Genomic DNA, 16,934 nt, shown 5'->3' on the forward strand with positions numbered 1-16,934 from the left:
GTGGCGCTTATATACGTAACAAATAAATGCCTCGATGAGTCGACGACTCGACGCGCTTGCACCTTTACATAATTTAATTCTGAAGGTTTCTCTGACCGCGTATCTGATCTAGACAGAACTGGCTGTTCCATTCTTGCGATCTAAGCCCACCCAGCTCTCGAGCGAGTTGACAGAAGTCCTCCTTTTCTCCCTGCATCTGCCAATCTAACAGCCCTGGTAGCAGGATCAAAGTTGGATCTTGATACGCGCGTGACTCAAAAGTGCTTGGAGCGGCTACTTACCAAGACTAGAATACGCATTACGAGGTGGAGACTTGAAAGACGTTACTCTCGCTTTCTGTTGTGGTGTGGTCATCACCATAAAAGAGACGACTTGAAAGTGAACAATACAACTATCAAGCGCTTGGCAGCGCATTCACCGCATGGATGGATACAAATGGCAATAGCATTGAATTGATGCCTAATGGCACTTTCATGCGTAGTTGTACAAGTTCTACACATGGAGACCAATGCAAGATTCTTCATCTGATTTCCTCTCTCTATGGTCATGGTCTGAAAGCTAGAATAATAAATTTAGTCTTGAATCAGCAAGAAGAACAGCAACATACGGTCATACCTGGTAATAAGGTTGGGGAAGTACGTCGGTACCCGCCGCTGTGTGACTTACAGGTGACATGGGAGTGTCGAAGCGTAAGTAATGTTCGGTGAATGGCTCGGAGAGTGCTTGAGGGAGTGTTTCCGGAGTGTTGGTATGGGACGCAATACATGATGAAACCCGTGAGAGCAACAAGTCACAAACATCCCCCAGCGACCCCAAATCTTGCCTGTCAGCGCAGTAGCCTAGCGACCAACGATAGAAGATGATTGTGCAAAGTAATGTGCAGACAAACACTGGTATTATCAGATATCCCAAACATCCTTTGAGCGGCAGGGTTTGTGTTACTACAGCAAACAGCAATCAGTGTCATCCAGATTCCAGATACTAGGACACACTCACTGTCGTAAGAGTGAACTTCGATTGAGACGACCAGAAATCCTGAACCCATTGCTGCATGAGACAAAAGGCAATTGCGGACGGGGGGATCGGTTTTGTGTGCTGACAACACTGTGTGCACCAGGCGAACATGAAGCAGTGCAAGTAGGAAGGATAAGAGAGTTATGCTAAGCATGAATGGAGACAGGAATCCAACAGGGGCAAAAAAGCCGACCATGCCTGCAGCAAATATCTCGCCGAAGAAAGCGAATACAAAGTAAATTGTGAATAACTGGTTCATTGTTGGATGTAGTAGGGTTGTAAAGAGTGCAGACAGGAAATGAAAGCGTTGAGCTCAGGGGCGTGCACAGCCACATTGTGATGACGGGTGGTATTTTCATTGAACCCCTAGGATGGCGAAATCGCAAGCTGAGTGCCGAGCACATCGTTATTGTGAACTTTAGCTGGGCCGCTGACCCTAAGATTGATGAGTCGAGGGGACGCTGCGAGATTAAGGGCGTCAAGTTGCAGTCATTCTTACGTATACGCCGTACGGTGTAAGCTAACTTCAGTTCCGCTGTTGGACCGAAACGTGAGTGGCTGGTACTGTGCTTTCTGTGCGTGAATTGAAGTGATACAATGAGTGTTTTATTCCGTAATGATAATGTCCATGGCATATACTTGATGAATACTATACATTGCTAGTTGCGTATTCCGATGCCTCCTGACATATAACGCCGTCATGCGTTCAATGCAATATGTATACATATTCCCATAAGATGTTCATCGCAATCATAATGTACTTCCCAATTGATTAAACCTTGATGCGCAGAGCTTTCTTGAAGTTCTCCCATTTGCTAGGGTGCGAGAACACCACCTGCCATCTAAGAACTGTCAACGACAACGGCACGATATCCGCAGCTGCGATCTTACCTGACAATCAAATCACCGCGTCCCATCGTCTTTCGACCTTCCCGAATCGGCATGCCCGCTCCTTTAACCAGTAATTGCCCTTCGGTAGACTTGTCGTAGATTGGATAAGGCAGTGCGAAAACAATTTCTTCCCCATCCATGCCGTCTATACAAATATCGGCCCCTAGCTCGGCGAGAGTCTCCACCCAGGGCACGCAAATGTCCACGAACAGGTCGTCTTTCACCCTAGTGAAACCGCTATGAGGTACCTCTTCAACCAGGAAGATTACGTCCTGAAGAGTCCCGTCCTTCCGCTGGTGACCTGTACGGGGACAGACAATCCTAGTTCCACTTCGAATACCCGGAGGTACATCGATATAGATCTCGACTTGCTCTGTTTTGCGGGATAACAACTCTCGTGTGATGAGAAATTGGAAAGCCGTCCCATGATACATCTCGTGAAGGGTCAGCGGAAGTGGAAACAGCCATTCCTTGGATGTGCCTCGAGGCGCACCAAGGGGTCGTAACGGGGAACCATACGTGGGAGCGTCGTCTGAGTAAGTTGAACCCTCTTCTTTTTTGTACTTCGATGACCCCTTGGAAAGCTTTTGGAGTAGTTCCCTATGGAACAATAAATTAATGTGATAGTGTTGAAAACAGATCACTTACTCTCCCAGTCCGCGCCGAGACAATTTGTGTAACTTAGATGATGTCGGTGGAATTACAGGCCGCGAGAAATTGCCTGTTTGACTTCGCAATGATTTCGCACCGTTCGGAACGCGTGTGCGACCTTTGGAATATATGGAGGTAGATACAGCCCCTTGGTTGTTTTTAGACCGGTTCGAAGTCTCCGACTTCGGGTCGCGTGAGACCGGAGCAGGCGCTTGTCCTGATTGCGGCTCGTGCGAATTGAGTGCAGGATCACGCAAATTGTCATGTGACTTTGAGTGGGGAATGTTCGTGCGACTACTATGAGAGCGGCTAGCGCTCGTGGCGTACGACGGCGCTTGATCATGTACAGATGGTAAATCACGCAAGTTATCGTATGATTTTGTTCGGGAGCGGGAACGAGAGCCATTGCTGCCTGTGCTAGAAGGCTTATGGGAGTGGTGCTTTAGATTGGAGTGATGATCGTGTGAGGCATAATGAGTGGTTTTGTCGTCTGACGAACAAGGCTGAGAAAGTTTTTCGGCGTCAGAGCCAGGAACGAAAGTGGAGGAGAACTGATTGAGTGTCTGCTCACTCTTCTGTGAGCTTGACGACTTTGTATGACGGGATAACTGTGCATTGGCTTGTGGTCGTGGCTCCGCGGAAGAGCTTTTGGCTGTGCCACTTTCCGTGGGCGTAGATAACGGTGAGACACTGTCTCCACAGGAAGGAACCGTGCCTTCTGTGCCATCCATCAAGGAATGGTAGGCAGTGTTGACCTGGCAATGATGATGTTGAATGTTGGACTAGAAGACACGACGACTACATCGCTTACTTCAACAAACATCTGCGCTGCGTGTTCTTTCCCGATCTGATGACGGTCGGGGTGCCATTGAAGGGCCTATTGGAAGGATGAGTACTGTTTATGCACAATGAAAGCTGGAAACATACCAGTTTCTTGTATGCAGTTTTGATATCTTCGTCTGTAGCGTCGAAAGTGAGACCAAGAGCATTATAATATTCTGGTCGGCGAGCAGCTACGGGCATCATCGGAGAGTAATGAGAGTGGGTCGCAAGTTGCACAGGGAGGTAAGCAGGAAGGGCTGCAAGAGTGGGGGAGGGATTGTCATTCTTTTGTAACGCAGGGCAGCATTTATATGTGAGAGAGAAGGCTCGTTAAAAACGACCCGAAACGTACTTTCCAACTTGTAGATAGCTTCTAAAGCGATCATGAAACGCAGATTGCCTGCAGGTCACATACTGAAAACAACTCTGCCTCATGTTCAGCACGGAAATTCCGCGTGTTGTTATGAGTAATTTACTCGCCCGAAGCATGATCAATTTGTGTCGGACGCTAGCGCTGCTGTGCAACATGATAATTGGACTGCACTACAGCTTGCATTTTTTGTTCGCCTGTTGGCTTATCGCGTTTCTTCATTATGCGGCGCAGCTAGCGGCACTAGATAGTAGTCAGAAGAACACTAACGGCTAATTCTACTTACTTGAACTCGTTCCTTTTTCGGTGCGCGTAAGCTTTAAGAAGGTTTTACACGGTGTTAGTATAATAAGTAGTACTCCATCCGACATCGTGCCTTGATCAGGATCTCGCCCACTAGAGGCCGACAATCGATCATTGGAAAAAATCAAGTTGGTCGACAGCTGACCAGAATCGTCATCACTCCATCATCACTCCATCAATCCGTGGTTATATCAATTGAACAACAGATTTCCCGGAGGGCCTGGCCAGTGAATTCCTGGAACGTCATCTGTCCTCGAGGTGTGTGACAAGGTTTTGTTCGGTTCTCCGCTGCTTTCATAAGCTTCAAAGTTCAAGTTAACGTCCTTGGATCAGCGAAGTTCAGCTGAGTCTTAACGCAGCAGCTTCTCTCTACACAATCTCCTCCGAGGACCTTTCGTTCATCACCGTCTCTAGTTTCAGATTACTGGCCTCAGTAATTTTACCCCACACCATATTGAAGGCCGTAAGTCTAAGACTTTTACGAATCATACCCCGTCGGTCACCCATGAATGCTCCGAGTTGCTCGCTGTAGTGCCACCTCGTGTCTCTTATATTCATAGCTTTACCCCAATGCTATCGGGACTCCGCGTCCATCAATCCTGGGCGCGTATTAAGACGGATATATTCCTCGCGGTATTTCGAATCGCTGCGAGGTAGTTCGCTATTTATCACCTACACACTTTAGTGGAGTATATTGGCGCAAAGGCCCGGGATGTCCATGTCAACCCTTGACAATGTACCGTTCCAAAGGATCACAGAATGCGGTGAACTTGTAGGCATCGCACACGTCCAGCGTTTCTTTCATTCTCTCGAGACTCATGCCCCAGGTACTAGCTTATTACTGGTCTCGCTCATAACTATTCTAGGTCAACCTGTCAAACGGGCATCCTCATCGGTGTTTAGATTTCCGCTCCACCCGGGCTCCACAGTCAAAGTGAGTGCTAGTCTATACAATTAATTCGCGGGAGAATCACCCTCAGTATTCGCGGGAATGTTGATCGAGTTGTCTATTTGTCAACCATGCTTGTTCTATGTTTGTACTGATCTCTATGATCCGGGTCATACTATTGTTCTATCGACCGCGGAGTGGACTCTCCAATGTCACCGGCTTCCGGCACTGCAATTCGATGATCATCACGCCCTGTGATGTTGTCGTTGTACCTCAATAAATGTAAGTTATTTAGTCTCCTGATTCGTGGTCTGCTCCTGAACACTCTTGAATGTCACTATCTAGACGCTTATCGTATGACGCGTTGGGTGTAACAGTAATCATATCTCATGAAACTAATCGTGAAATGAATTAAAAAGTACAGTTGATATGCTAATCTAACGAGTGGAGTCGACTGCAGGTAGATGATGCCCTAATAAATGATTACCCCAACAACTTCTTCAGCCCCTCTTTCTGTGAGGGCGTAAGACGGTCTGGGAATATGACATCCCATCGTACTACGAGGTCTCCTTTCTTCTTCATGCTGCCCTGCTTTCTAATCGGCATCCCTTCGTTCGGAATTCTTGTCTCCTGATTAGGTTTCACCACGCCACCAGGCAATGGGATTTGCAATTTTCGGCCGTCCAGAGCCACGATGGTCTTCTTTCCGTCTACGCCTGTGAGTGCGTCCACCAAGGGTATCCTGAGACGGCAAATCAAATCATCCCCTTCCCGTGTGAAAACATCATGGGGTTTATCCTCCACCACGAATACTAGATCTTGTGCCTCGCCGTTCGGCTGCTCATTGCCGGCTCGAGGGAAACGTATCTTTGTGCCGCTCTTCCAGCCCGGGAGAACCTGGATTTCAAGCACCTTTTCCTCCGTAGAGCCCCCCAATAATCGTCTGCCGACCTTCAGGTGTTTGGTCGTACCTGTAAATAGTTCTTCAAGTGAGAGCTTCAGTGGGCGAGTAGTTTCTGAAGGGGCTGGGGCTGGGGCTGACGTTGACGTCGATGATTGATGTCTAGGAGATGGTCGCTCCGATGGCATGCTCCCCGGCATTCCAAAGAAAGACCCGCCACCACCTATATCGTCGTCATCAAAAATGTTTGGACTTCTGCCCATGCCACTCGTACCACTCCTGCCACTGCTCATGCCAGAAGGACCGCCCATGCCACCGAACATTGGAGAACCACCCATACCACCCATACCTCCAGAGCCACCCATGCCTCCGAAACCTCCGCCAAATTGGCTGAATATTTGTCTATAAGAACGTTTAGTTACTAAATGTTGAATGCTGGACAATGAATGCATGTTACTTACTCGAATATTTTTTGCGGGTCACTTGGCGCAAACCCACCACCCCCGGGGCTAGATGTAAATGTAAATGTGGCCCCCCCTGGGAAGCCTGAACCACCAGCAAAGCCAGGGAATCCAGCGCCAGGGGCAGACCCTCCTGCTCCTTTGAGACCCTCCTCACCAACTTGGTCGTATATGGTTCGCTTGTTCTTATCACTGAGGACTTCAAATGCTTCTGAAATCTAATAATCCGTCAGCTAGGAGCATAAAGCGGGATGTCCCACTTACCTCCTTAAACTTCTTTGAGGATTCTTCAGACCCTCCATTGCGGTCTGGATGCCATTTCAGAGCCTGCAAACAAGATGTCAACTTGAACAGGTGCGAGCATGTGAAAAGCATCACATACCATTTTCTTGTATGCCTTCTTGATTTCATCCTCCCCAGCATCTCGAGAAATACCCAAGGTCTTGTAGTAGTCGGCACCCATACTTGGGAATGTACTTGGTCGTTGTACTAGATGTAACTTACTTGAGTTGGAAGTTCAACACTATATAGTCCCTGCGGCTGTGAAATATTCCTCAAATTCAGGAAAGTTCAAGATCTCTGTTTTGATTTCCCCAGAACAACCCAGAACCGTCCGAGTCACTGACGTCAACTCCGACTCATGGTATGGGGCATACGTGGGAAGGTAAGTCCATGGACCCGCATGTGACACAACGGCATAGCCCTCAACGCAACTCAACCACTACTCATATAATGACTTGAAAACAACACAAAAACATTCGGCATAAATAATTGGAACTGAGGAACGGACACGCTCAGTGTCGACTAATTCGATTATAGTACCTGACCTGAGGAACGGACATGCCGAAGGTACTATCGTAAGACTCGGCGTGATAGCTAGAGACGAAGAAAACATACCTCAGTGTTGTGGAACAACGACTGGAGTGCGAGTGACAAAACGATGCGGGACTATATGCTATGAGACACGAGATGATGAAGAAAGGAATTCTATACTAATGCTGACGAAGTTGAATCCAACATCATACTTCGGTGCATCGCTTCCGTACAATGCCAAAGCCATCAAGGAAACTGTTGACTAACGCCCATTGTTTTATATTTGTCCATTTTGTCTGCATTGTATCCGGACAATCAAGGTTGACCTGCTCCAAGTTAGGAAAGAGGCCGCTGAGGATGAGAGCCACCTTTAGTGGTGTCTCGACCGGTGAATTTTCGAAGACGAGGTGTTTGAGATACTTGTTGCAGGTTCCACCGCCGGGAGTTTTGAGATCTATTCCGTCCAGCTTGGTAGCGTCAATGACAAGAGCGAGAGAAGTCAGAACGGGGCAGAGCCGAAGTAATTCGATTAACCCATGTAATGTGGGCATTGTGGTGTTACCGACGGGATTATAGCAGCTGATTTTGAGCACCTCGAGCTTTGGCCAGTCTCTCACCAGCTGGCAGAGTTCCTCGTCAGATATGGAAATGTCACAACCCCTCTCGACACACAGCTGAGTTAGGTTGCGGCATGCCCGCAATGGCATGAAGACACCCGGTTCTGCGCGTATCTTTCCAGAATTTCCAAGAAGAGTAAACCCTTCAAGTCTGTCGGTGTCGCATCTCTCTTGGAGAATGGTGAAGAACTGGGATAGCGTCGTGGATCCACTTGGGGAGGAATAAGAAACCTGGATCTCTTTGCTTTCTATGACCCGAAGTGAACTCAAGAAGTTCGAGGCACGCTCGAACGTATCGGTAGAAAGGCCCAAAAATTCTAAATCATGAAAGCCGGGAAATTCTAAACGCGACTTTCTCTCGGAAGTCGAAAATGTCCTCAAGTCCAAGCATAGTGAGCGCAGAGCTCGTAGCTGCATAATATGTTCGATGCCTTGATTTCCTGGATCCCATACCGATAACGAGTGAAGATGGTGGAGCTGGGAAATAAGTGGTGTGACGAAGAGTGAGATTTTACGAAAGAACTCGTCGGTTGCAGGTCGAATTCTCAAAGCCATGTCCTGGAGATGAGGACACAAGGCCCCGACAGACGAAAGGACCGAGAGAAAGACATTAGAAGTTGAAGAAATTTGCACGTCCAAGACCAATAGGGAGGGTACCAAAGCCATGCGCAAAAACTCTGTAGCGCCGCGGGTTCCATTGGCAGACCATGATAATTTGCGAAGGTTCGGAAACAAGGATGCAGGTGTTGAAGGAAAGGATAACATTAGAGAACTGAGAGGCTCGATGATGGCCTCAAAGCGGCGCGATTGTGTTGCAATGATTGAGTGTACGCGGGACGTGTATTTGCAAAGAGTATCCCACATCATGCCGTCAAGAGGTTTTTGTAATACCTCAGAAGTGAACTCAGTCTGAAGCCCACAAATCATACGAAACCTGGACACCCACCATACGTCCTCGATCAGTGCTAAACAAGTCACTTGGTAAACATTTAATAAGAGGCTCCGGGGACTGCAGATCCCTCCAAAGAATATCAAGTGCTAGACGCTCAAACGTGCGGCATGCGGATGCAAACGCAGGAAGTGACCCCAGTTGAGTGTATGAACAGATCGTGTGGATTACTTCAAGGTTTCCCAAGGCTGCGTGCATGGTAGATCATGAAGGGAAAGTTCCGATTTTCACAGCCACTTCACAGCCTGATTAGAGTCAGTCAACCGTTAAACGTTAAAATCTGGTATCCTTCAGTAAAACACATGCACACCCATCCGACATTGTTTATTTGCTGGCGCTGGCCTTCAATCTCCTTCAAAGAATTCCTCAGCGCTCGAGTTTTGCTCGAGTTGCTACATTACTACAGAGCCTCGCACGTATAATGGCTCATCCCTGTACGTGTCAGTATCATACACAGCGCCAGCACATACACATGCCTCGTCCCATAAAGAAAAAGATGCACATGACGAAACACGTCCAACATAGGGTCAATGACCCCAACGGACTAAATCTGATGCAAAAAAAAGAGGCTCATCCCAAAATTTATTGATATAACCTTCCTGCCAGTGCTTGTGACCCGTCCGTGTGCGGTACAGACTCTGTAGTGCGCACCTGCGGCCAGTGTCCAGTTGTCGTTATCAACATAACGTCAAGCCAGAAGCTCGCCAGCGAGCTTGACGTACCCGCCTCGTCGATACCTTGCTATGCTGTAAGTGAACTAGCATTGCAAGTTTTGTGAACAGAATCAGTAACTGAGTGGGACTAGCTCGTTTCTCACTAGGGCAACGATGCTTTTTCGGGTTTTGACTTCGGACCGTCTCAGAACTTGCTTCCTGGCAGGCTACGATCCAAGCCAGCCCTTGCGGTAACAACACGGATTGCGTGCCGCCCTATCTCGGCAAGATCAGAAACAGGTAGTGGACTCAACTCGAGATCATCTACATAGTCAAATTCAATTGTACTCTTGACCAACGGCATTGCGATCCAGGCGGTACTTCTACATATGATTAAGGCCTGGGCAGACTACGGCACATAGAGGTGTGGAATCATACCATTGAATTTTGTGTGTATCGAGGTTGACATTGAAGACTGTAGACCAAACATAACTGTCGTAGTCATGCCTGTTGCAGTCGGTGTCATTTGCCTGGCTTGGAGTGTTCTACGCAGTCACGTACTCAACCTTGCAGTTGCGGTCGTACACATTCAGGTCGTCAACGATGTGCAGACCCTTTAATTCAGACCGGAGGCTCTTCTGAGGACATGGTCACAGAACTCATAAAACGACCTTGGCCTTGGCCCTTCCTTCAAAATTCCAATTGCCTTGGACAAGTTCCAGACTCGTCACGAGTCTACGAGAGTTCAGGCCTGGCCTGAGGCTTCATGTTTTTCCTTTACTTGCATCCTAAGAATAGTAGTTCAAAATGATATCAAGGCCTCTCCTCTAACTTTTGGGAGTGTAAAGTTGGCTTTCTGAAAGAAAATGTGCGACGTACCGACGGTACCGCATGTCAAACCCTTCAAGGCAGGAAATGTTCTGTCCTCTGTGATCTGTTGACGAAGAAAAAAGACATTGTAATTTGCCCCGCTGTGAACAGAATCCATCTATATAAGTCGAAAAAAATTGCGACTCGAGAGTCGAGAGCAAAGAGCTCGACGGAAGTCAAGTGGATTATTAGTCATCAAGCTCCTCCTTGGCCCGGGAGTCTCAACGTTCAACGTTAACGTTAACTTCCAAGTTAACAGTGCTTTGTGTAAACCATGGTCTCTAATAAACCGCCCGAAGACGAAGATAACGCGCACGTTGGCCTGTTTAGGCGATCATGGACTGCAGTTTTTCCGTTCTCTTCATCCGCGCTAGCCACTCTTCCCGAAAACACCCAACGGCCCGTGCGTTACACAAGAGAAGATGATATTCCAGACATGGAGCACGACATTGATGGGCAAAGACCTACCATCAGAGATTACAATGCCATCAACTCTGTTCCGCCTCAGATACGTGTTCCGAAGAAGGTGGCGACGTCCCTGAAGATCGAGGGAAAGGTATGGTTCGCCAATGAAAGGAGTTAGCATTTATCCTCTTCCTCTCATATCATTTTCTAACGCCAATTAAAGCATGGATATCCTGGCTGAATCTTGCTGTGCTATTGGGAACTTTGGCGCTTGCCCTCTTCAATGCGTCCAAAGACATTGTAGCCCAAAGATTTGCATATACTTATGCCTTGATTAGCATCGGTGTTTTGGTAAACACCCCCAAGTCTGCTATTTTCAATAAACCGATGCTCATGCTGCGAGATTTAGGTCTACGGTTTTGTAATCTATCAGAATAGGATCACTATGATTCGCAAACGCGACCCTGGGCATTACGGTTAATCTGACAACTTCATAGTAGATCCCAGCTCACTGTTAATTCCTAGACCACATCGTTGGACCTGTCCTTATCAGCGCACTTCTGTTCTTCGCAGTCTTGGCCAATTTTGTAATTCGAGGTGAGCATAAACCAATCACGCATTCACTGTTCACTGTTCTTAACGATTTCTTCATTGTAGTGCGCGAGCTGTAAGTCTGCTCCGATAATTCTGTGTTGCCGCTCACAACATTTTGCAGGCAATCAAAAGAAGTCCTTATTCCTGGTCTAGGATTTCTATATCACGTTACTAGCGCACTCGTTACGTCTGGCAGTCACTCGTAGCTTCAATATGTCAATGAAATTTCGGACTCTTCTGGGCTGCTCACTCGATCACATATCGAGATCAACTTGCTGGTACCCAAAAGAAACGTCAATACCCGATCCTTCCAATGGTTTGCCATTGTTACATAAAGCATGTTACTAGGCCTCGCGCAGACATATATGCCAATTTTCCCGAGTGCCACATGCACCCGCTTTCTACTATTTCCTCAATCCGTGGTCCACACCCAGATCGAGAAATCACAGTACAAAACTGCACACAATTGAAACTTCCATCCAGCCATGAACATTTGGCCGATTAAGGGAGACATAACATGATTAGAAAATACAACAGAGAATCCACATCCGAGTACAAAAGCACAGATTACTTCAACGCCTTCTTCATTTTCTGCAGAGCAATGAAATCAGTAGCAATAGGCGAATCAAAGATTATCTACGCACCTCTTCCATCTCCTCCAGATCGTTGGTCTCTATTCGGATAATCTTCTTGCCCAGTGTCTTTTCAATCTCCTCCATCTGTGACCAGGTCTGGCGGTCATGGACAAAATTTATTGAGATACCCTTGCGCCCGAAGCGACCAGTGCGGCCTTACAGAGTTGTTAGTAAGGCACGGAACAAATCTTGGAAACTCCTTACCAATACGGTGGATGTACGTCTCAACGTCGGGTCTTGCGTCATGGGAGTGTTGATTTCCACGCTCATTCATCAATGGCAGGTCGTAATTCACTACCATGTTGACCTGCATGATGTCGATGCCACGTGCGATGACATTTGTCGTGATAAGAACTTTGTCCCGTCCTTCACGGAAGTTGTCAATAATAGCGTCACGTTCTGCGGCGTCCTTGGCACCATGCAGTGATGCCACTTTGTGACCCTCGGCTGACATGCGTTGTGATATTCTATCTGCTGTATGGCGATGCTAGGAAGAGTAAAGGGAATGGTCAGTAAGGTACGACCAGGCGGGCGCCATCTTGCTAACCTGGCAGAAGATGATACTCTGACCGATCGTCAAAAGCTGGTACAGGGACACGAGGATATCGTATTTGTGTTCTTCATTTCTACAATCCATGTAAAATTGCCGGATGCCTTCCACAGAGAGTTCCTCCCTCTGAAGCTCGATCTTGTTCGCACTGGGAGCAAATTTACTAGCGAAATTGCGGACGTGATCGGGGAATGTTGCCGAAAATAGGATAATTTGAACGCCTGTTCGGGGAATGAGGCTTACATCGATTTTTTTTGTGAATTGTAGCTCAAACGAGAGAAAAGCATACTCACTTCTTTACCCGCAGTGTTTGGTCACCGAGTCCATCCTGATCAAGCATGTTATCTGCTTCATCGAGAACGAACACCTTGACTTCAGATGTATCGATGACCTTTCGTCTTAAAAGATCTGTCATTGTTCCCGGAGTCCCGACGACAATATGTGCAGTTATCCGTGATGTACCCTTGGGAAGGTTATCCTTTATTGCGTATTCCGTTTGAACTGGAGTAAATTTTCCCATAGCAACGACAACACTCATAATCTGACGTGCAAGTTCTCGTGAAGGAGCTAGACATAGTGCCTGCAACCAGTCTTAACGGAGAGCTGTAAAGATGCACATAGAACTGACCTGTGTCTTGTTCTTGGAGAAATCTACACGACTCAGCATGGTAAGCACAAATGCGGCAGTTTTGCCTGTGCCAGATTGCGATTGTCCGATCATGTTCTGAGGACTTGAGGTAGTGATCAGTAAAATAGTTCCATGTTACACGAGCTGATCTACCCACGGATTTGCAAGCAATAACGGCAGTGCACGCTCTTGGATCTTCGATGGCTTCGAGAAACCAAGATCATAGAGACCCTTCAATAAATCTTGATGGCTACGATCAATCGTTAAAGATGCATAAGATGGTAGGATACGACAACGCACAGTCCAAGCTCCTCAAATGTCTTGGCGCTAAATAAAGGGGAATTCGGGTCGGCCTGCTGGTCTGCAAGTGTGACCTAAAAATGTAGTGAGTTATTTAACAATTTAGTATTGCGGCTCCTAAACGTACCGTGACCTCGAATGTCGACGAAATCAAGTCGGTTCTAGCTAATAGTATAGCATCAGTTTCGCTGCGGGACAACGACGCGACCTGCACGCACAACTTGAAGATGGAATAGGCTCAGGCTGTTCTTCCTCCTTCGTACCCTTGCTTTCAGCCTGTGCAAGTGGCGCAGAAGCTGCAAAATGTTAAGTTTATGGTACCTAGTAGCGATATATCACAAACCTTCCAGTTTCGGGGTATCATAAAACCCGTCTGCGTCCTTCTCCATGAGTGATGGTTAGAGCGAAAGATGTGACTGAAGGTTTGAGGTCGTCCGATTATGGAAGGTAAACTAAAACCGAGACGAGATCTAACTTTACTTATGTCGAGAAATTTACGGTGGCGCTCAGCCAAAATGCCACGCGAGGGCACGTGACACCGATCGATTACCTTTTCGAGCCGGGATTCGCTGACCTCACCAGATTCGTGTGACGGCGTGAGTTATGACGAGTGGGGGGGAACTCATCAGTTCCATTCAAATCCAACTAACACTGTTTTCGACACCAAACGAACTAACGCTGTTTTCGACTCATTTGCCTGGCGAAAATGGACGACTTGGAATTTGCTCTGGAGGAGATTAGTGCCATGATTCTGACAAAGACGAAGGAGACCACGGAGGCCTTTCTCGGCGAGAAGGTCACCCATGCAGTAGTGAATCGAGCCACCAAGGATGCTGGTACGATTGCTGGGTTAAATATTCTTCGCGTCATCAACAAGTCCACCACTGCTGCTAGTGCCTATGGTCTTAATAAGAAGGGTGGCGAGTCTCAAATTATCTACGATAGATCTTGGAGGAGGAACTTTCGATGTTTCTTTGCTTTTGATCGACGACAGTGTCTTCGAGGTCTTGGCAACTGCTGGTGATACCCACCTTAGCGCTGAATGTCACTTGCTGCGAGAGATGCGCTCCCCTCGTGCTGTGCGTGCCTTGTTCATGGCCTTTAACAATTGTGTGTGCCCCAGTTCAGCCTCTGGATAGGCTGCGAGGAAGCGCACCTCATTTGAGTCGTACCTGGAGATGAAACAAAGGGTGAGCGTGTGTGCCAGCAGAGTGAGTGTCAGCATCAACTGACTGATTAATGAACTCCAATGCAATGGTTGCCCTCTGGTGATACTTTGATGCAAACCGTCGATTGACACCTTGGTACCACTCCCTTGGCCAATCCTTCAGCGGTGTTGTCAGTCCTCGGTCAGGATCACCGACAAGCCAATGTGTGACGATGTCCTTCCAGGACTTGCTCTTTGGGTTGGTAAGGCTATTTGGACGTGAGACTGGCACTCGTGGAATAACGAGGCCAGGTGTAGGAAGTTGCTGTGAACTGACGCAGGCTGATGGCGGATGTGAGGTAGGGGTTTCGCTGGCAACAGGCCGAGATAGTAAAAGTGGCTGGGCACTGGCAGTCGTGACACTCGCTCCTCCAACAGGTGGAGTGTAGGGTGGAGTTGGTGTGTGGGATGAGTTGGATATTACAGAGAATCGTGAGGAATCAGGATATTGTGGAGCAGTTGCTGTGGTGCAGGCAGCCTGCATGACTACATTCGTTAGTGAGCGCAGTGAGCTATTGACCAAACTGATGTCGTTGCGCAGGCAATTGACATCTGCTGCAACAGATGCATGGACCATGCGAAGTTCTTCGGTGGATGCTGGTCTCACAAGAGCATGTTCACCAGCGAGGGAGACATCAGCACCACGGGAGATGGGGGCAAGAGCATCGCTGTAGTCAGTTTCATATGCATGTAGTTCGTCGAGGAGGTAGCGAACGAGTGTATCACGCTTCAAGTCAAGGAATTTAAAAAAAAGGTTAGTTCAATGTCAGTCTTAAGAACACGAAGCACGTACATGCTCGCCTTCAGCCCATCCACCCCACCAGTGGACTTTAGCAAGTGTCCATCGTTGGCCTACAGGAGCAAACATGAACCAGTACTGTGCACCCCCGCGACGAAAACAGTGAGTCGAGAAGTTACCAAGAATGCCAGCACTGGCGGTTGACTCATTGATCCATTTTTGTACAGTATCGTGAGAGATTGGCTGTCCGGGGTGGACAACACCGTTTGCACCCATCGCGGGGAACAGGAAGTCATTTGGGTGAAGGGTCCGTCCATAGTGAAAAAATTCGAGCCACTTGATCCATACTAACATCCAGAAGAAATTGTCGCAGGCCAGCATCTCGGGACGTGGATATATCTTGTAGTGATTTGCTGGTAATATTATTTAGTCACGCGCCGTTGGCTTCGAACTGATGCAAACAACTTACATCTTAGATCCACCTCCCACTGGCCCTTGTCAACTTTCTTTTGCCATCCCTTCCGGTTTGAGAGGAAGATCTCAAAGTAAGACGCGCGATCACTCATAGTTAGTGTCTCATTTGCAAGGTATGATTCCAGCACACCGTCCAACATTGTTGCATCGAGTGTGATGTCCTTTCGCTGCAGTTTAATGAGCTCGAAACACCTGTGGATACGGTACGTCAGATCATGCACTTCACATGGACAAGTTGGATCACACCTCGTCCACAGTGTCCATCCATTGGCTGCAAGTGTAATTTGTTCAAGATGTTGGGTGAGTCGCTTCCTTGTTTCAAGGTCCAGATGCACATCTGAAGGCTGAGCACCACTCATTGTTTTCTGAATCATGTGCAGGCTGATCTCCAGCGGACATGCAGCCTGATGCCATCGGAGTACCCGATCCATGTAATCCTTTGTCATTGCCATCGAGTGAGTCCGATCTCCACCCTCTGCACTAGCCTTGTGCTTGACGGATGACAGCACATCATAAACGTCTGCCGAATCAGCGGGGTTTCCTTCCCAACGCTGCTTCGCCTCATCAAAGTGCCATTTGCCATGATAGGTGTCACCATCTCTGGAATGAGCAGGTCAGTGTTTGAGTACTATTCCGAATTATGAATGCGACACCCACGATAGGTCCCACATCTTCTTGAATGCTGAGCGGATGCTCTCAACAGTAGTTTTACTTAGATTCTCGTGGAACCCCTTCAGGGACATGAAAAGTGCAAGTGCTTTGTCCGAGCATCTGTTTGGTATCCGGTCAAACGCATCTTTGAAAGCAACATCATCGTGTGTATCATTGTCGCCGTGCATGCCAACACTGGCAAGTGAGTCCTCTGATGCAATGTCACCTCTCTCCGAGTCACTAACGGCAGGTGTTTTGAAGTAACTTGCCAGCCACTCTCGTCCTCGACGAACATGACCGGCATAGTTTGCCCTGGTGTTGTTTGCCTGTAGGTGTGTTTCTATCCCAAGGTCCTTACACTTCTGGACATCTGCTAGGGCCGCCTTTGGAGTAGCTGGTCCTTTCTTTCGTGTGGCCTTCTTTTGAGTATGATTCGGTGACTGGGGAGCTTTTGCTGAACTCTTTTTCAGTTGCACCATGATTTGTGAAAATAAATGAGCGAGCGGTTGTGGGAGCTATAGAAATAGCTTGCAATTTCGGAGTGGGG

The 16,934-nt window shown here is 47.8% G+C and overlaps 7 protein-coding genes across 7 annotated transcripts; 1 reads left to right on the forward strand and 6 right to left on the reverse strand.

Annotated features, from left to right (window-relative positions):
* Positions 1 to 222: 222 nt before the first annotated feature.
* F5147DRAFT_133758 (uncharacterized protein) lies at positions 223 to 1,323 on the reverse strand. The gene is made up of 3 exons (XM_041428205.1): positions 997 to 1,323; positions 616 to 941; positions 223 to 558 (listed from the first exon to the last, which is right to left on the reverse strand). Exons 1-3 carry the CDS (start codon positions 1,271 to 1,273, stop codon positions 493 to 495), a joined length of 669 nt encoding a protein of 222 aa, XP_041293913.1. The 5' UTR covers positions 1,274 to 1,323; the 3' UTR covers positions 223 to 492.
* Positions 1,324 to 1,603: 280 nt separating this feature from the next.
* F5147DRAFT_689720 (DnaJ domain-containing protein) lies at positions 1,604 to 4,079 on the reverse strand. The gene is made up of 6 exons (XM_041436990.1): positions 3,859 to 4,079; positions 3,484 to 3,804; positions 3,368 to 3,433; positions 2,554 to 3,311; positions 1,906 to 2,505; positions 1,604 to 1,856 (listed from the first exon to the last, which is right to left on the reverse strand). The coding sequence occupies exons 2-6, from the start codon at positions 3,580 to 3,582 to the stop codon at positions 1,787 to 1,789; spliced, it is 1,593 nt and encodes a 530-aa protein (XP_041293914.1). The 5' UTR covers positions 3,583 to 3,804; positions 3,859 to 4,079; the 3' UTR covers positions 1,604 to 1,786.
* A 1,158-nt stretch (positions 4,080 to 5,237) lies between these two features.
* F5147DRAFT_689724 (uncharacterized protein) lies at positions 5,238 to 6,957 on the reverse strand. The gene is made up of 4 exons (XM_041436991.1): positions 6,685 to 6,957; positions 6,567 to 6,629; positions 6,303 to 6,520; positions 5,238 to 6,243 (listed from the first exon to the last, which is right to left on the reverse strand). Exons 1-4 carry the CDS (start codon positions 6,763 to 6,765, stop codon positions 5,424 to 5,426), a joined length of 1,182 nt encoding a protein of 393 aa, XP_041293915.1. The 5' UTR covers positions 6,766 to 6,957; the 3' UTR covers positions 5,238 to 5,423.
* Positions 6,958 to 7,004: 47 nt separating this feature from the next.
* Positions 7,005 to 8,910, reverse strand: F5147DRAFT_611030 (uncharacterized protein). The gene is made up of 2 exons (XM_041432431.1): positions 8,679 to 8,910; positions 7,005 to 8,623 (listed from the first exon to the last, which is right to left on the reverse strand). Exons 1-2 carry the CDS (start codon positions 8,877 to 8,879, stop codon positions 7,322 to 7,324), a joined length of 1,503 nt encoding a protein of 500 aa, XP_041293916.1. The 5' UTR covers positions 8,880 to 8,910; the 3' UTR covers positions 7,005 to 7,321.
* A 1,568-nt stretch (positions 8,911 to 10,478) lies between these two features.
* F5147DRAFT_772504 (uncharacterized protein) lies at positions 10,479 to 11,409 on the forward strand (the record flags this gene model as incomplete). Its single annotated transcript, XM_041441357.1, has 6 exons — positions 10,479 to 10,782; positions 10,833 to 10,960; positions 11,019 to 11,085; positions 11,135 to 11,206; positions 11,267 to 11,276; positions 11,325 to 11,409. 6 exons carry the CDS (start codon positions 10,479 to 10,481, stop codon positions 11,407 to 11,409), a joined length of 666 nt encoding a protein of 221 aa, XP_041293917.1.
* Positions 11,410 to 11,538: 129 nt separating this feature from the next.
* Positions 11,539 to 13,705, reverse strand: F5147DRAFT_796926 (P-loop containing nucleoside triphosphate hydrolase protein; the record flags this gene model as incomplete). Its single annotated transcript, XM_041443183.1, has 11 exons — positions 11,539 to 11,794; positions 11,848 to 11,993; positions 12,043 to 12,325; positions 12,386 to 12,626; positions 12,682 to 12,968; positions 13,017 to 13,119; positions 13,174 to 13,266; positions 13,317 to 13,390; positions 13,444 to 13,481; positions 13,535 to 13,612; positions 13,660 to 13,705. 11 exons carry the CDS (start codon positions 13,703 to 13,705, stop codon positions 11,771 to 11,773), a joined length of 1,413 nt encoding a protein of 470 aa, XP_041293918.1. The 3' UTR covers positions 11,539 to 11,770.
* Positions 13,706 to 14,361: 656 nt separating this feature from the next.
* Positions 14,362 to 16,866, reverse strand: F5147DRAFT_575025 (uncharacterized protein; the record flags this gene model as incomplete). Its single annotated transcript, XM_041431253.1, has 7 exons — positions 14,362 to 14,488; positions 14,550 to 14,754; positions 14,797 to 15,250; positions 15,317 to 15,675; positions 15,732 to 15,823; positions 15,929 to 16,336; positions 16,394 to 16,866. The coding sequence occupies 7 exons, from the start codon at positions 16,864 to 16,866 to the stop codon at positions 14,362 to 14,364; spliced, it is 2,118 nt and encodes a 705-aa protein (XP_041293919.1).
* Positions 16,867 to 16,934: the final 68 nt, after the last annotated feature.

This window comes from Suillus discolor, assembly GCF_016758755.1.
Source record: "Suillus discolor strain FC423 chromosome Unknown F5147scaffold_21, whole genome shotgun sequence".
In the NCBI taxonomy this organism is placed as follows: domain Eukaryota; kingdom Fungi; phylum Basidiomycota; class Agaricomycetes; order Boletales; family Suillaceae; genus Suillus; species Suillus discolor.

What these genes read in the sequence shown, in the direction of transcription:
- F5147DRAFT_689724 (XM_041436991.1), bottom strand. Translation starts at nt 6,765, where the DNA reads ATGGGTGCCGACTACTACAAGACCTTGGGTATTTCTCGAGATGCTGGG. An exon ending in AGAAGGCATACAAGAAAATG is followed by an intron (nt 6,630 to 6,684) that starts GTATGTGATGCT and finishes TCTTGTTTGCAG; the next exon opens with GCTCTGAAATGGCATCCAGA. An exon ending in CCTCAAAGAAGTTTAAGGAG is followed by an intron (nt 6,521 to 6,566) that starts GTAAGTGGGACA and finishes ACGGATTATTAG; the next exon opens with ATTTCAGAAGCATTTGAAGT.
- F5147DRAFT_689720 (XM_041436990.1), bottom strand. Translation starts at nt 3,582, where the DNA reads ATGATGCCCGTAGCTGCTCGCCGACCAGAATATTATAATGCTCTTGGT. An exon ending in AAACTGCATACAAGAAACTG is followed by an intron (nt 3,434 to 3,483) that starts GTATGTTTCCAG and finishes TCCTTCCAATAG; the next exon opens with GCCCTTCAATGGCACCCCGA. An exon ending in CAGCGCAGATGTTTGTTGAA is followed by an intron (nt 3,312 to 3,367) that starts GTAAGCGATGTA and finishes CATCATTGCCAG; the next exon opens with GTCAACACTGCCTACCATTC.
- F5147DRAFT_611030 (XM_041432431.1), bottom strand. Translation starts at nt 8,879, where the DNA reads ATGCACGCAGCCTTGGGAAACCTTGAAGTAATCCACACGATCTGTTCA. An exon ending in GCACTGATCGAGGACGTATG is followed by an intron (nt 8,624 to 8,678) that starts GTGGGTGTCCAG and finishes TTCACTTCTGAG; the next exon opens with GTATTACAAAAACCTCTTGA.
- F5147DRAFT_133758 (XM_041428205.1), bottom strand. Translation starts at nt 1,273, where the DNA reads ATGAACCAGTTATTCACAATTTACTTTGTATTCGCTTTCTTCGGCGAG. An exon ending in CGAAGTTCACTCTTACGACA is followed by an intron (nt 942 to 996) that starts GTGAGTGTGTCC and finishes TGTTTGCTGTAG; the next exon opens with TAACACAAACCCTGCCGCTC. An exon ending in TTCCCCAACCTTATTACCAG is followed by an intron (nt 559 to 615) that starts GTATGACCGTAT and finishes TTATTATTCTAG; the next exon opens with CTTTCAGACCATGACCATAG.